The 15812-nt window shown below is 44.3% G+C and overlaps 1 protein-coding gene across 7 annotated transcripts in view; it reads right to left on the bottom strand.

Annotated features, from left to right (window-relative positions):
• Positions 1-15812, bottom strand: part of LOC102016034 (coiled-coil domain-containing protein 162-like) — an 86963-nt gene that overhangs the window by 12727 nt on the left and 58424 nt on the right. For all 7 annotated transcript variants that reach the window (XM_013510809.1, XM_013510808.1, XM_013510812.1 and 4 more), the window contains 5 exons: positions 13361-13513; positions 12595-12726; positions 11701-11853; positions 9918-10127; positions 275-395 (listed from right to left, as the gene is read on the bottom strand). In XM_013510809.1, coding sequence (XP_013366263.1) covers positions 275-395; positions 9918-10127; positions 11701-11853; positions 12595-12726; positions 13361-13513 — 769 coding nt within the window. The remainder of the gene's footprint in view (positions 1-274; positions 396-9917; positions 10128-11700; positions 11854-12594; positions 12727-13360; positions 13514-15812) is intronic.

The raw sequence follows: 15812 nt of genomic DNA, 5'->3' as shown, positions 1-15812 counted from the left end.
TCTTTAAGAGGTATGTTGTGCATCCCTAGACCAGTTGTTACTATTGATTGAAACATTTTGGAATAGATGTGAGTACTCCACAGTAAAGGAGAAAATTCTAACTGAAAATCAGAATTAAGCTTTATCCGTTCATGTGCTATTCATTCATTCACTCAACAAACATTGTGGGGAACCCACAATAGCACCTGGCTTGTTACTATTAGTCACGGAGGCCCTTGGTCAATGCAGACCCCCGAGACTGGGTAATTCTTGAGATGGAGACTGGTATGCTTACCACGCGGGGAGCTCATCGGGACGGATGGCTGCTCAGGGAGACTGAGCTGACTCTGTAGCTCTTCCACCCGCCGGAAGGCGTCCAGCTTCATGCTGTGCTCCTGGGCAAGCCGGCTTCTCAGCTGAGGGGACAGGGGTGGGAAGTGGAGATGCTGTGTGTGCTCACGTTAGTTCCCGAAGTTCACACCAGAGCTCTGAGGAAGGGTGTGCACCCAGGTCACCCCGGCACCAGCAGCAGGTCTTCGCAAAGTCCTGGATAAGCTGAACTCAGACCTAACCTTGTCCTTCTAAGAATCCAGGACTTCAGGAAGACCAGAACTTAACTTGGTGATACCGGGGACTGGACCCAGGGACCACCAAGCTGCCTCCCCAGCCTTTTTATATTTTATTTGGAAATAGGGTCTCACTAGGTTGGTGTTGAATCCTCTTGCCTGACCTTTATGTATTTTTTATGTTTATTTCATCAGACAGGTTGAGGAATAGGCAGTTTAGGGCTCAGTTCACACAGGATCAAGGGACAGAGTCTACACGAAGGACCCAGAGGAGCCCCTGCAGTCTAAAGTGGAAGAAAGACTTGATGCCCCTCCCAGATCACTATCTCAGCTCAGCGTGTCTGGGAGGTCCTTGGGCATCACTCCCTGGCCTTCGACAAGGCCAAGCCCTGGGATCAGGCTCTGGATTGCTTTGGACAGCTCTTCCTTTGCACCTGACCTTGGTCCCCCAGCTGGACAGGAGCTGGGTCCAAAGGGACCTCATTTACAGAGACCACAGGCACTTCTTTTTAAATTTATCATTTAACAAACAAGGAATACATATTGTAGTGTGTTGAATAGTGTCCCCTCAAAATTCATATCCTCCTGGAACTTATGTGACCTTATTTGGAAATGGTGTCTTTGCAGATACAACTAAGTCAGGATGAGGCCACAATGGGCTTAGGATGAACCCTACATCTAATGACTTTGTTTTGTTTTGTTGATACATGGAATAGAACTCAGGACCTTGTGCTTTCTAGGCAGGCAGTGGGCCACTAAGCTATATCCTTGGCTGTTTTTGTTTTGTTTTGTTTTGAGACAGGGTCTCACTGAATTGCCAAGTTGCCTAGGGTGGGGTTGAATTTGTGATCTTCCTGCCTCAGACTACCAGAATGCTGGGATTACAAGTGTAAGCCCACAGACTGACCACTGCCTTTTCAAGAAGAGGACAGGGTAAAGATACTATTGTATCTTGTATCTAGATGTCCACCCAGACCCTCATGTGGTCATAGGTGGAGCTTTTCAGAGGTGGCTGGATCTAGAGTGTGTGACACTGTGATTGAGGATGTGCTGCTGGTTCTGATTCATGGTGTGATGGTAGGACTATGGGTGTCCCACCCTGGGAGTGAGTGCTACTTCTCCTAAGGACAGGAAGCCTGGGTAGAATATAAGGGATGTGAACCGGGTGCTGTTGTCACTGCTTATTGCTTGCTATTTTGCTGCTTTGCTGCTTTTCTACCTTCTATGAACTGTTTCTCCTCTGTGATGCCCCTCTGGCATGTGCCACCCCAGCTTGGAGTCAGCTGATTGTGGACTGAAAGCTCTACAAACTGTAAGCTACAATAGGCCTTTGCTCCTTTAACTTTGTGTCAGGTATTTTGTCTCAGCAATGGGAAAAGTAAGACAGACACAGAAGGGCACATAAGTGAGCAGGCCATGGGATGATGAAGAGAAATGGGGGTGACACAACTACATACCAAGCAATGCTGAGTGCTGGCTGTCACTAGAGGCCAAGGAGGAGACTGGGATGGTTTTCCTCAGAGCTTCTTTAAGGAATCAGTTTTACCAATACCTCAAGTTTAGACTTCTGGTCTCCTGAACAGTGATAAAATAAATTTCTATTTTTTCAATCATCCAAATTATAGGAATTTAGCTGGGCATGGTGGTGCACGCTTGTAATCCCAGCACTCAGGAGACTGAGGCAGGAGGATCCTTGGGAGCTTGAGGCCAGCCTGGGCTACAAAGTGAACTCAAGGCCAGCCTGAACTGCATAGCAAGACCCTGTCTCAAAAAAAAAGGAGAAGGCAATTGGCTGGTAGCCATGTTGGAGAGAGGACAACTGAGCTCAGAACTCAACTGCACCTGCAGGCTGGCTCCATCTAGTAGCTCCCAGTGTCAGGGTGAGGCAGAACTGAGTTCAAATTGGCAGAAGGTTGAGGAGCTGAATTCATGGCAGGAGGCACACACACTGTTGCAGGCTGAACAAATTAGGTTCCACCTTCACAGCCAAACCCAGCCTAAACTTCAGTGGAACTAAAGGTGCAGACTTCCTGGGGTTATCCACCACCTCACTGTAAATCTGTGGCTGGCTGGCTGGTATTAATCAACATGGATCTGGGCTCTGTCTGCCCAGAGTCTACCAGTGACGGCACGGCCATGTCCTGAAGTGGACATTTTTTGTCTTGTTTGTGTTTGTTTTTGTTTTGTTTTGTATTCTTCTTTTTATGGATTGTTTGTTCTTGTTTTCATATGAATGGGAACATTGTTTCTAGTTTTCTTGTTGTTCTGTTCTTGTTTTTATTTCTACCTTCTCTCTTTCCCTTCTGTCTTCTTCACCATTTCCCAGAGTTTGTGTGATCTTTTGTCCTCTAGCACTGCTTCTATTCTCTTCCTCTTCTATTTCTCTATTTTCCCCCCTAACCTCTTTTAAATTTTCTGCCTTGAGGGTAAAATCACCATATTAAGGGCATATTTACTACATATAATTTTCTGGTTTGTTTTAGGTTTTGCTATATAATCATAAACATAGTTCATATGGTTAAAGGTGGCAAATTAATGTCTACCACTGTCTGTCATGTTTTATGCTGTGTTTGATGCCATTGTTATTGCCGACTGGTGGGGATATAGCACAGTGGCACAAGTGCCTGCCTGGCAAGCACAAGGTCCTGAGTTCAATTCCTGGTACCAAAAAAAAGGATGACTTTTGCCAGAGATATAGCTCAGCAGCATAAGCGCTTGCCTGGCAAGCCTGAGGTCATGAGTTTGATTCCCAGTACCAAAAAAAAAAAAATGATTGTTATTGGTGATTGTACTACTTTAGCCAAGGTGATATCATTATACTAATCAGTCATTCTTCCTGGTATGCCAAAACCGAGATTACGTAAGGGTCATAAACTATATGACCATTCTTAGGCCATTGCCACAGAACCAGGGGCAGGTCAAATAGGCAAGCAACTCCTCATTCCCAGCAAACTGAAGAGAGAGGATCTTGAAACATACTCAAAACCCAAAAGCCAACAACACCTGGAAGACATCTCTGAGAAGCAGTCATTTCCCAAGGGTTTTGAATACTAGTAATAAAGCTACCTGCCACAAGCAGTTTACAAGCATCAACCTAAGACTTAGACTTTAAAAAAATAGAAAATGAGAAGACACTTAAGATGCAACCCCAGGCTTCCAGCTCACCAAAGCCAAACACAGGTAGCAATTACATGAAACAATCTGAAAGCCACCCACCTGAACTCTCTAAAGTGGTAACAGTGAAGTAATAAGGCAGATGAATGAATCAAATCAGAAATAATCTCTCAGATAACTATAGTAATGGTGACCATAATGAAAGACATGGTTAGTGACTCTAGAGCAGATACAGATAACAAAATAGAGGAGGTTAGGAAAACAATGGAAACCAAGAATACCAAACTTAGGGGAAAAATGGAATACATGAAACAGATTCAAACACATATACGGGAGATTAAAATTCCATTGAAAGTATGCACAATAGAATGAGCCAATGTGAGGACAGAATATCAGATATAGAAGACAGGATTGCAGTTAGCGATCATGAAAAGAAAGACTTCTTAAAAATAGCAAAGGATCATGAAAAATCAATCCAATAGCTGCAAAGAAGAATAACTTAAGATTGATCAGAGTCAATTAAAAAGCAGGAGATAGCACAAAAAACATAAAAAAAACCTGTTCACAAAAGTAATGCCAGAAAACTTGCCAAGCATTGAAAAAGAATTTGACATACACTAATTGAGGCGTATAGAACTCCAATTAGCCATGACCAAAAAAAAAAGCTACACCAAGGTATATAATAGAAAACATTCCAAAAATTCAACATAAGAATGGAATATTAAAATCTGTTAGAGAAAAGAAACAAATCACATATAAAGGAAAGTCCATCAGAATCACAGCAGACTTCTCAACACAAACCCTCAAGTCAAGGAGAGCTTAGAAAAATATTTCATGCCCTAAAACAAAACAAAACTCTTCCAACCCAGATTGATGCACCCTGCAAAACTAACTTTCAAAACTGATGAACAAAGCCAGGAGTGGTGGTGCACACCTGTAATCCCAGCACTCAGGAGGTTGAGGCAGGAGGATTATTGCAAGTTCAAGGTCAGCCCGGGCTACAAAGTGAGCTCAAGGTCAGCTTGAACTGCATAGTGAGACCCTATCTCAAAAAGACAAAACAAAACAAAACAAAACAAAAAAATAATGAAGAAATAATATACTTCCACAACAAAGAATACCTCAAGAAATTCATGACCACCAAACCAAGACTCCAAAAAGTTCTGAAGGACATTCTAGAAAGACAGAACAAGGATTACAACTCCATGAACCCCAACAGAATGAATCCACTAGGCAAAGCAAGTAATTAAACAGAGAGGGAAAAAAGGGAACTAGAAACAGGAAACTAACATAACAAGGATAAGTTCATACATATCAGTTATAACCATCAATGTAAATGGTCTCAATTCACTAATCAAAAGAAACAGATTGGCAGGATAGATCAAGAATCAAGATCCAAAAACATGCTGCATGAAGAAATACATTTAATTCAAAAATAACTTCATAGACAAAACAAAGGATGGAAAACAATACTCCATGTGACAGGAACCCAGAAAAGAAAAAAAAACCACAGGTAGCTTTTCTATTTCCAGATAAAGTGGATTTCAAGCCAAGACTGATTAAGAGAGACAAAGAATGTCATTATATCCTTGTAAAGTGAACAATCGAAGAGGAAGAAATAATAATGATAAATATATATGCACCAAATACCTGTTCACCCAACTATATAAAAGAAATAAATGCTGGGCATGGTGATGCATGCCTGTAATCCCAGCATTCAGGAGGCTGAGGCAGGAGGACCACTGAAATTCAAGACCAGCTGGGCTATGAAGTGAGTGAAGACCAGCCTGAACTGCATAGCAAGACCCTGTCTCAAAAAAAAACACAAAAAACAAATATTAACAGGCAAGAAAAATCAAATAAGCACTAATGCAATTGTAATGGGGGAACCTCCATACCCCACTGTCACAAACAGATAGATCAACTAGACAAAAAAAAAAATCAACAAATATAAGAACTGAATGAAATTTTTGGACAAATGGACTTAGTAGATGTCTACAGAGTGCTCAACCCCACACCATCAGAATACACACCCTTCCCAGTTGTACACAGGATGTTCTCCAGAATAGACCACATACCAGCTCATACAGCATGCTTAAGTAAATGCATTGAAATTATCCCATGCATATTATCAGACCACAATGTGATGAAATTGGAAATCAGTGTGAAAAGAAACAGCAAGAACTTCATAAACACATGGAAATTAAATAACATCCTCCTGAATGAACAATGGGTCACAGATGAAATTAAAGAAGAAATTAAACAATTTCTACAATTAAACAATAATGACAATACAACATACCAGAACTTATGGGACACAATGACAGCAGTTCTTTGAGGGAAATTTATAGTGGTGAATTCCCATATCAGAAAAACAGAGTGAACTCACATAAACAACTTAAACCTCAAACTTCTGGAAAAAGAAGAGCAAGTCAAGCCCAAAGCCTGTATGAGGGAGAAAATTATAAAAATCAGAACAAAAAGTAATGTAATGGAGATTAAGAAAACAATACAAAGAACCTACCAACTGAAGAGTTGGTTCTTTAAAAGATTAAATAAAATTGAAAAATCCTTAGCCAATCTTATCAAAAAAAGACTCAAATCCATGCAATTAGAAATGAAAAGGGTGAAATCACAACAGATCCTGCAGAAATCCAGAAGATCAATACCTACTTTGAGAACCTGTATTCTAATAAGATGGAAAATGCAGAAGAAATGGACAGATTCCTAGATACATATGAATTATCCAAACTGAATCAAGAAGATATAAATAGTCTAAACAAACAAATATTAGTCAAGAAATTGAAGCTGTAATTAAAAACCTATCAACAAAGAAAAGCCCAGACCTTGATTGATTCACTGCTGAATTCTACAAGAAATTTAGAGAAGACCTAATGCTACTACTTCTCAAACTCTTTAATGAAACTGAAAGGGAAGCCATACTCCCAAAATGATTCCTGGAAGCAAGCATTATCCTGACACCAAAACCACAGAGATCCAAGCAAAAAAAATGGAACTATAGGCCAATCTCCAAAATGAACACAGACACAGAAATCCTCTCCATAAGATACTGGAAACAGAATGCAGCAAATCATCAAGAAGATTGGTCATACACCATGACCAAGTAGGATTCATCCCAGGGATGCAGGGACGGTTCAACATATGCAAGTCAATAAATGTAATACAACATATTGACAGAACCAAGAACACAAACTATATGATCACTGATGCAGAAAAAGTATTTAACAAAGTTAAGTTTTGATAAAGTTTGACAAAGACAAAGTCCAATACCCAATCATTATAGAAACCTTACAGAAAATTGGAATAGAAGGTATTTATCTCAATAAGGATAGGAAAGGAAGAAGGTAAATTATCATTATTTGCAGATGACCCAAAAACTCCATCAAAAGACTTCTAGATTTAATAACCAAATTCAGTAGCACAGCTGGAAATAAAATCAACACTCAAAAATCAATACCCTTCCCATACACAAATAAAAAAAGTTACTGAGAGAGAAATTAGGGAAACAATACCTTCCACAATAGCAACCAAAAATAAAAAAAAAAAAACAACTAAGAAACAATCTAACAAAGGAATTAAAAGACCTCTACATTGAGAACTACAGTATTCTGAAAAAGAAGACTGAAGAGGATATCAAACAGTTGAAAGATAGCCCTTGCTTTTTGGTAGGAAGAACCAATATAGTTAAAGTGGCCATATTTTCAAAATTTTTATACAGATCTAATGAAATCCTGTTCAAAATTCCAATAGTATGTTTCACAGAATTAGAGAAAACAATCCTAAAATTCATTGGGAACCAGAAGAGACCTAGACAGTGGCACAAGTGCCTGCCTGGCAAGCGCAAGGTCCTGAGTTCGATTTCTAGTACCAAACGACAAAACAAAACAAAGAGACCTAGAATATCAAAGGCAATTCTGGGCAACAAGGGCAAGGCAGGGGACATCACAATCCCAGCCTTGAAATTGTATTACAAAGCTACTATGATAAGCTGGGCTTGGGGTACATGCCTGTAACCCCAGCACTTGGGAGGCTGAGGCAGGAGGATCACTGCAAGTTTGAGGCAGCCTGGGCTACAAAGTGAGTTCAAGGCCAGCCTAAACTTCATAGTGAAACTGTCTCAAAAAAAAAAAAAAAAAAGCTACTACGATTAAAAAAAAAAAACAACAACCATGGTACTGGCAAAAACCAGACCCAAGGATCAATGGAACAGATTAGAAGAGGCAGAAACAACTCCAGACACACACAGTGATCTTATCTTTGTTGACAAAGCTGCCAAACACATTCACTGGAAGAAAGATAGCCTCTTTAAGAAACGGTGCTGGAAAAACTGGCTTTCCACATGTGGAAGAGTAAAATTGGACCCATGTCTTTCACCATGCCCTGAACTAAAATTGAAATTGATCAAAGATCTAAATACTAAAGCAGAAATATTAAATCTGCTGGAATATACAATAGGTAAAACTTTTGAAGACACTGGTGTAGGCAAGACTTTATGAACAAGACCCCAATCTCAAAGGAACTATCCCAAAAAACAACTGGGATCTCATCTTATAGAAAGCTTTAGTGCAGCAAGAGAAACCAACAAGAGAGTAAACAGGCAATCCACAGTGTGGGGAAAAAAGTGTTTGCTAGCTGTTCCTCAAACAAAGGATTACTATCTAGAATATATAAAGAAGCCGGGCATAGCGGCACATGCCTGTAACCCCAGCACCCAGGAGGCAGAGGCAGAGGCAGAGGCAGAGGCAGGAGGATCACCACAATCAAGGCCAGCCTGGGCTACATAGGGAATTGAAGGCCATCCTGAACTACATAGACAGACCCTGTCTCAAAAAGACAAACAAACAAACAAACAAAACCCAAATATATAAAGAACTCAAAAAATTCAGATCCCCCAGATTTAAAGACCCAATCCAAAAATGGGTATCTGAGATAAATATACATTTATCAGATGAAGTACCAATGGCAAATAAATATGAAAATATATTCAACATCATTGGTCATCGGAGAGATGCTAATTAAAACAACGCTGAGATTCCTTCTCACCCCAGAAAGAATGGCTATTATTATTATTTTGTCGGGGGAGGATACCGGGAATTTAAATCAGGACCTCATGCTTACCAGGCAGGTGCTGTACCACTGAGCTAAATCCTGGGCCCCTAAAAATGGCTGTTATCAAGAAATCAACCAAGGGGACTGGGGATTTAGTTGGGGGCTGGGGATTTAGCTCAGAGGCACAGCACCTGCCCGGCAAGCGCGAGGTTATAAGTTCGATTCCCAGTACCAGAAAAAAACAACAACAACAAAAAGAAATCAACCAATAACAAATGCTAGAGGGGCTGTGGGAAAAAAGGAACACTTCTCCACTGTTGGTAGGAGCATAGACCAGTGCACCCACTCTGGAAATCAGTGTGGAGATTCCTCAAAAAACTAAAATAGAGGTTCCATTTGACCCAGCTATTCTCCTTCTTGATATCTTCCCAAAAGAATTAAAAGCATCACACAATGATATATGCACACCCTTGTTTATAGCACCACAGTTTGTAATAGCCAAATCTTGGAAACAGCCCAAAAGCCCATCAACTGATAAATGGATAAAGACGTGGGTTTTTCATACAAGGGAGTACTACTCTGCTATAAAGAAGGATAAACTTGAACCATTTCTAGAAGGATGCACCTTGAGACCACACTTTTAAGTGAAATAAATCGGACACACTTCTTTTTGTTTGTTTGTTTGTTTGGTACCGGGAATCCAACTCATGACCTTGCGCTTGCCAAGCAGGCGCTGTGCTGCTGAGCTATACCTCCTGCCCTGGACACACATGTTTAAATATCACATACTTTCTATGGTATGAGAAACCAAAAGTGTAAATAAGGATCAAAATATATAATAGATATTGGGAAATGGGAAAAAATTTTCAAACGAGAAGGGGAACAAGGAAAGGGGGAGAGGGAAAGGAAGGGACAAGAACAAAGGAATAGAAGGAAAAATGGAAACACAGCTTTTGTAAATAAGGAGGAGAAGAAGGGTTGAAGAGGGCGGAGGGGAACTGGAAAAAACAGAAGCAAGTTGCGTCACGGACAGGCACAAATTCCCTATGATGGACTCGATCATTACGTATATCTACACTGTACCAACAAAGAAAGAGAAGTGACTATTTCTCCGCGCCTGGAAGAGGGAGGCGGGACCCTGCTGCGGAGGGCAGCCGGCCGGAGCGCAAGACGCCTTTTGGGGCGCACCTGGTGGAGCTCTCTCTCTAGCTTCCTCCGCTGCAGCCGGCCCAGCTGTGAGGCCCTCTCCGCCTCTTCAGTCCGGAGCTGGAGTTGCCCTTCCTTGAGCCGCACGTCCTCCAAGAGCTTCTCCACGCTACATGTCCTTATGCCGTCCAGCTGCCGCCGGGTGAGGGCCTCCTGGGTCGCCCTGTGTTCGGACTCCTTCAGCAGCTGAGCCTGTGAGGAAAGGGCCACAGGGCCAAAGAAGGGAACTGTTCCTTCCCGGCAGCAGCAGGTCTCCGTGGAGGAGACAGCCCGGCTATTCTGGCCTGTGTGAGCGGGGACACAGGACCTTGCCTGGCCTGATGTTTAGACTGTGAGCCCCGAGGCCCACAAATAAACTGAACAAACGAGTAAATATGCAACAACAAAACCCAGGCAAGTGGTGATGCTACCCTACACCAATATAAGGCCAACTAATTTTTATTTTATTTATTCATTTTATTTTATTTTTTAAATTTATTCATTTTATTTTTATTTATTTTTCTGACTTTTATTTTATTTATTCATTTATTTTTTTTAAGACAGGGTCTCGCTGGTAATGCAGGCTGGTCTTGAACTTGCTTTGTAGCCCAGGCTGGCCTCCAATGCATATAGCGATCCTCCTGCCTCAGCCTCCCGTGTGCTGGGATTACAGACCCGTGCCGCCACACCTGGTTAATTTGAACTTTTAATACTAACATTTGATGAAAATGTGTGCTATGCTTAGCTTATTAACCAAATAATCATATTCATCCTACGGTTTGCATTGTCATGGGTTGACAACAGCTGAAGGGTTTAACTCTGGAGAGGAGGGGCAGGCCATAAAGCAATGAATCAGGAGGGACATTCTGATTTTGGCTTTGTTTTTACTTTCAAAATAGCTCCGGGGAAGCCAGATTCTACAAGGCAAAGAGTAGTAATAATTTGGTTCTGTCCCAAAGTTTTTTAAATCAATAGTGCTCTAAGAATTCAAAGAGGTCAGTTCTTAGTAATAATCTTAACAATGATTATGCATATTTGTCTGGTGCCTTTATAGCGTACCCAGCACTTTGTATAACCAGCTCATCTGAAGCTGCTCATAGAAGAATTAGGGTGCAAAAAAGCACAAATTACATTTCATGCTTTACATGTGCCCCGCTTTCCTGGGCTGTATTTAAACTTAACTGTTCCGAGTCTACGCCTAGGACAGATGTGGAGTGCCAACGTATTCTAATGGATTTGGGCACATTTCAGAGCAGTTCCTATGAGATAAAGGGGTCTAAAGCTACAGTCTCCTGCTTCACTCATGCCAGGGGGTTGGCACACTTGTGAAAAGCTTAAGCCCAAAGCGCTTTATCATAGGCCAGCTTCCACGGAGCAGCCCCACTTCTGAAAGGAAGACAGTGCAGCTCCCTGGCAAGGCCCAGACACTCTGCGCTTGGGGCTGACACTGCAGCCGGGACGCCTGCTGCGCACGGACAGGGTGCCTGGAGCACGAGAAGCCAGGACTTGCGTGGGAGACCTCGGTCCTGAGGTGCGCTTTGATCCTGATGAGTAATGTCTTTACAGGGGAGCCAAATACAAGAATAAAAGCCTCCTGCACTGGCCTTGGCTTGTGGGCTGAAATGGGGGAGAAGGAGGCCGAGGGCAGGGGCATCTTTCCTGAGTGTGCCGTCTGCCTGGCCTCACAGTGTGCGGCCCTGGCGGCCCGGGGCTGCGCCTACGGCCATGCTGAGCTTTGCAGACTGCGTCCAGAGACAGGGAGGAAGAGGCCCTGCGGCTGCGGTACCTGCTGCTCCTGCTGCTCCCGCAGCCTCGAGTTGTCAGCCTGAGCGCTGGCCAGGGCCTGCCTGAGGGCCAGTAGCTGCTGACGAAACAGACCCGCTTCTTGTTCGGCCATTAGTTTGATGCGCAGACATTCTTTTTTACTTTGAATAGATTCCTGTTAATAGTAAGGTAGCAGATAAGTTTCCTTTCCATACTTTTAGTTTCACAATCAGTATATGAAGCACTTCATACTCTGTCCTTTATTTTTTTTATTTTTTATTTTTTGTCTGGTCTCTCTGTGCAGTTCAGGCTGGCCGTGAGCTCACTTTGTAGCCCAGGCTGGCCTCGAACTCCCAAAGATCCTCCAGCCTCAGCCTCCCGAGTGCTGGCATTACAGGTGTACGCCACCCCTGTCCTCCTTTAAAACTCCGGGTAGAACAGATTTTTGTTGGTCACTGCTTTTGTGATTTTAATGAACAATGGCACCGATTCAGAATAAAGATTTTCAGAAACAGTAACTGGAGATTCCCAAGCCTCTATCAATATGTACTTTGGTTTTCAGTTGCCTTGAAGCAGAACTTCCACTTCTTATTTTGTTACTTCTTCTCCCTCAGATTATCATGAATGAGACCCAAAGACGGTGGTCTTTGGATGAAGCAGCCTTGAGTCCTGGATAAAAATCTCTCCTCCATCTTTTTATTTCCCTTGTGCTCCATTTTCTGCTCTGCTCTTCCTTGCAGTTGCTTCTGATTCTACCCTATCTCCCTAGGCTCTGCTACCGCTTCTGCCTGGGAAAAATCGCCAGCTGTCAGTTTTTGGCAAGGCCGCACCAGTGCGGGGGGGGGGGGTGAGGGCACAGTCTGGAGGACTTTGGAGCATCCCCTGGGCTGCGGGCTGCTCTCTCAGGTGCACTCACCTGCTCCGCCCTGCTCAGCTGGCCCCGGAAGCGAGCCTGCTGCGCAGCCAGTCTCCAGCGGCCCAGGCTCCTCACTGCGCGCAGCAGGGCGGCCAGGCGGCGGTTGTCCTGCTCCAGGGCCTGCAGCTGCTCCTGCCAACAAGGCCTCGCTTTAGGGAAAGACTCCCTCCAACACTTGTCCCTGAGGAAGGGGATGAATCCTAACAGCAGAAACTGCCCTCCAAAAGAGCACAGACTATAGTGAGTCCCAGCGCCTCTATATTCATTTACTATTTTCTTTACGTATTTATTTATGTATTTATTTTGCAGTGCTGGGGGTTAAGGCAGGGCCTTGTGCATGCTGAGCAAGTGATACATCCCCAGCCTCTGATTAATTTTTTTGAGACAAGGTCTCTCTATAGCCCGGGCTGGCCTTGATTTTGTGATCCTCCTGCCTCAGCCTGCCAAGCAGCTGGGATTATTGGCATGAGCCACTGTTCCCAGTGCAGTGTGTTCTCAGGGAAGTGTGACTGGCATGTTTTTTTGTTTTTGTTTTTTGTTTTTTGTTTTTTTGGTCTTTTTGAGACAGGGTCTTGCTATGCAGTTCAGGCTGGCCTTGAGCTCACTTTGTAGCCCAGGCTGGTCTTGAACTTGCAACGATCCTCCTGCCTCAACCTCCTGACTGCTGGGATTACAGGTGTGCGCCACCACGCCCGGCTCCGACTGGCATGTTAACAGTGAACAGTGGGGCAAATGCTGGGATGAAATGCTTACTACAATCACGTACTTTGGCTGGGTTTTCTTTCAGTCCTTTGTCAGGCCTGGCTGAACCCCATTTTTCCTTTAGCTCTTTCATACTGGCAGTCCCTTCTGTTCTGACTTCGTCGATGAGCTCACACACGTTCTGGATCAAATTAAGTTGATTCTCATCCAGCTTCTCCTGAAAAGTGCAGGCTCGGGTCAAAATGGCAGGACAGACAGTGGAGAAAGCTCTTTGCCTTCTAAAACCTAACCTTTGGAAGTGATTTCATGCTAGAACATCCCCACACACACAATTTCCCCAACATGCATTACACGGAAGCCACACATGGGCCTTGAGCACCAGTTGTAACCCACAGGGCGCCATCGCCCGGCCTCCAAATGTGCTGGAGCGCCTCGAGCCGGGATGAGAGAATGGTGAGGAGGCAGAGGCAGGAAACCTGCTGACCAGATTCCCCGGGGAGGGCGAAAGGGACAGCTGAACTGAGGAGTTTTGCAGCCGGGTTGACTCCGAGTAGAATCCGACCACAGAAGACACCGTAACTGAGCTACCACCAAGCAACTCCATTAAATATGGACAAGTAGAGGAAGAGATTGGGCTGTTTGCCTTCCATGATAGGCTCCAGCAGAAACCTCACAAGGAAGCATTCGGTTCAGGGGGCTATGGTGACGGCTTCGGTGAGACAGTATGATATAGGCCAAGGACAACTCTGGGCAGGGCTATGCACTCGATAATGTCCTTTCATATTTGCTCGCTGAAACCCTAACCCCCAATGTGGAGAGATAAGACCTTGAGGAAGTCGTTAAAGTTAAGATGAGGCCATAGGGCAGGTCCCTAGTCAGATAAGACTGTGGCCTGAGGAGAGGAGAAAGGCAGGGAGACCTTTTCTGTCTCTCCGTCTTGTGAGGACACACGAAGAAGGCGCCATCTGCAAACCAGAAACAGCCCATGCTGGTCTGTGACGCCCAGCACCTACAACTGGGACAAAATAAATTTCTGTCGTTTAAACTAACCAGTCTGTGGTGTTATTTTTTAATGGGAGCCTGAGCAGATGAAGACACCCAGAGTTCTCCAGAAGGCAAGCGGGTGGCGCCCGCTGAGAACTGCGGCAGGAGGCCTGGCTGCTGGGTGCACAGTAGAAGCGGCGTCATCTTCTTGGGGTTCTGGAGCAGAGTGGGGATTTCCTCCTCTGGGAGCTTTGGGGGAACTGCTTTAGCCCGGGAGAAGGAAAGAGTCCGCTTTATTATTCTTATTAATTATTATTATCTAGAAATCTGGCAGAAGCTGAAAGGAATTCGAGAAAACTCCTAATAATCTCACATCTGAAAGACGGCTTAACAAATCCCCACCTTCACTGTCTCTTCATCCCTCTCTGGCAGCACTAGGCCCAGTGCATTTTAGGTTTGATCTTTTAAGCGCTTGTAGTTCACAGATAAGAGGAAATCTCTAATCCTGTCTGGAATGAGTGGGCCAAGGCAGAGTGTTCCTGGGACTGTCTGTTAACATAATCCTAGAGACCCCTGTGGGAGCCCAAAGAGAGACAAGGGGGAGTGAGGACTCAAATGGGGTTGGATGGAAGGGCAGGGAACGGATTGGGTTGGAGAAAGCGATGGACTTGGGGGGTTGTAGGACTGTACTGAAGTGGATCACGCTCCCAGCAGCTGGGAGACTGTAAGAAAGTGACCGGCTTCCACAGTGCTGCGCACATGAGCATACCCACACGCCTGTCCTGGGACGGCGCTTTGGTGACAATACTCAGCTCAGTTAGGTATAAATACCATGGGCAGTCAGACAGGGCTGGGCCCCCGAAGAGTCAGTGCAGAAGATGAGACACACTACAACTGCAGCGGGAGACACACTTGTTGAAGGCTGGACTTTAAGAGAAAGACGGAATGACTACACCTATCTATCTCCCTGAGGGATAAACAGTAGCGGTCAATATTCTCAATAGGCATCAGTCACCTGGGTGGGGGACCAGGGCTTCCTGACCCATCACTTCCAGGAAAGGCCCTGTCCTTTCCATGTACACTTGCTACGTGACCGGCTTCCCCACGGGGCAGTGTCACCTAAGCAGCTACACTTGTCCTCTTAGTGGTTGATGACAGCTTTGACCCACCTTGCACCCACCTTGTGATTTTTCACCCACCTTGTGATTTTGCTCTATAAAACTTCCTCTGAGACGTGATCTGGTGCACAATCCGCTTTCTGAGTCCCCTGCTGTCTTAGGCAGTGCTGTCTTTCCCTCAATAAATGTCCTACTCTTAGCCATGGGTCCTCACAATTCATTCTTTGATTTTGGGGAACACGCACTCAGCATTTCAGACACCTAGCAGGCTGGGAGTTACAGTTCCCTTATATCATGTGGAGGCCCGACATCATTCCTCTCACAGCAGGTCAGCAGCTCCCTCACAGTGGATGTCGAGGAAGGCGGGTGGGCCTCCTGAGGGTTGAGAAAGTCTCTGAAAGCTGATTCCAGTTC

The sequence above is a fragment of the Chinchilla lanigera genome, unplaced genomic scaffold (genome assembly GCF_000276665.1).
Source record: "Chinchilla lanigera isolate Chin_1 unplaced genomic scaffold, ChiLan1.0 scaffold00010, whole genome shotgun sequence".
NCBI classification, from domain to species: domain Eukaryota; kingdom Metazoa; phylum Chordata; class Mammalia; order Rodentia; family Chinchillidae; genus Chinchilla; species Chinchilla lanigera.
The sequence above is the reverse complement of the archived record's forward strand: the minus strand, read 5'-3'. Positions and strand labels throughout refer to the sequence as shown.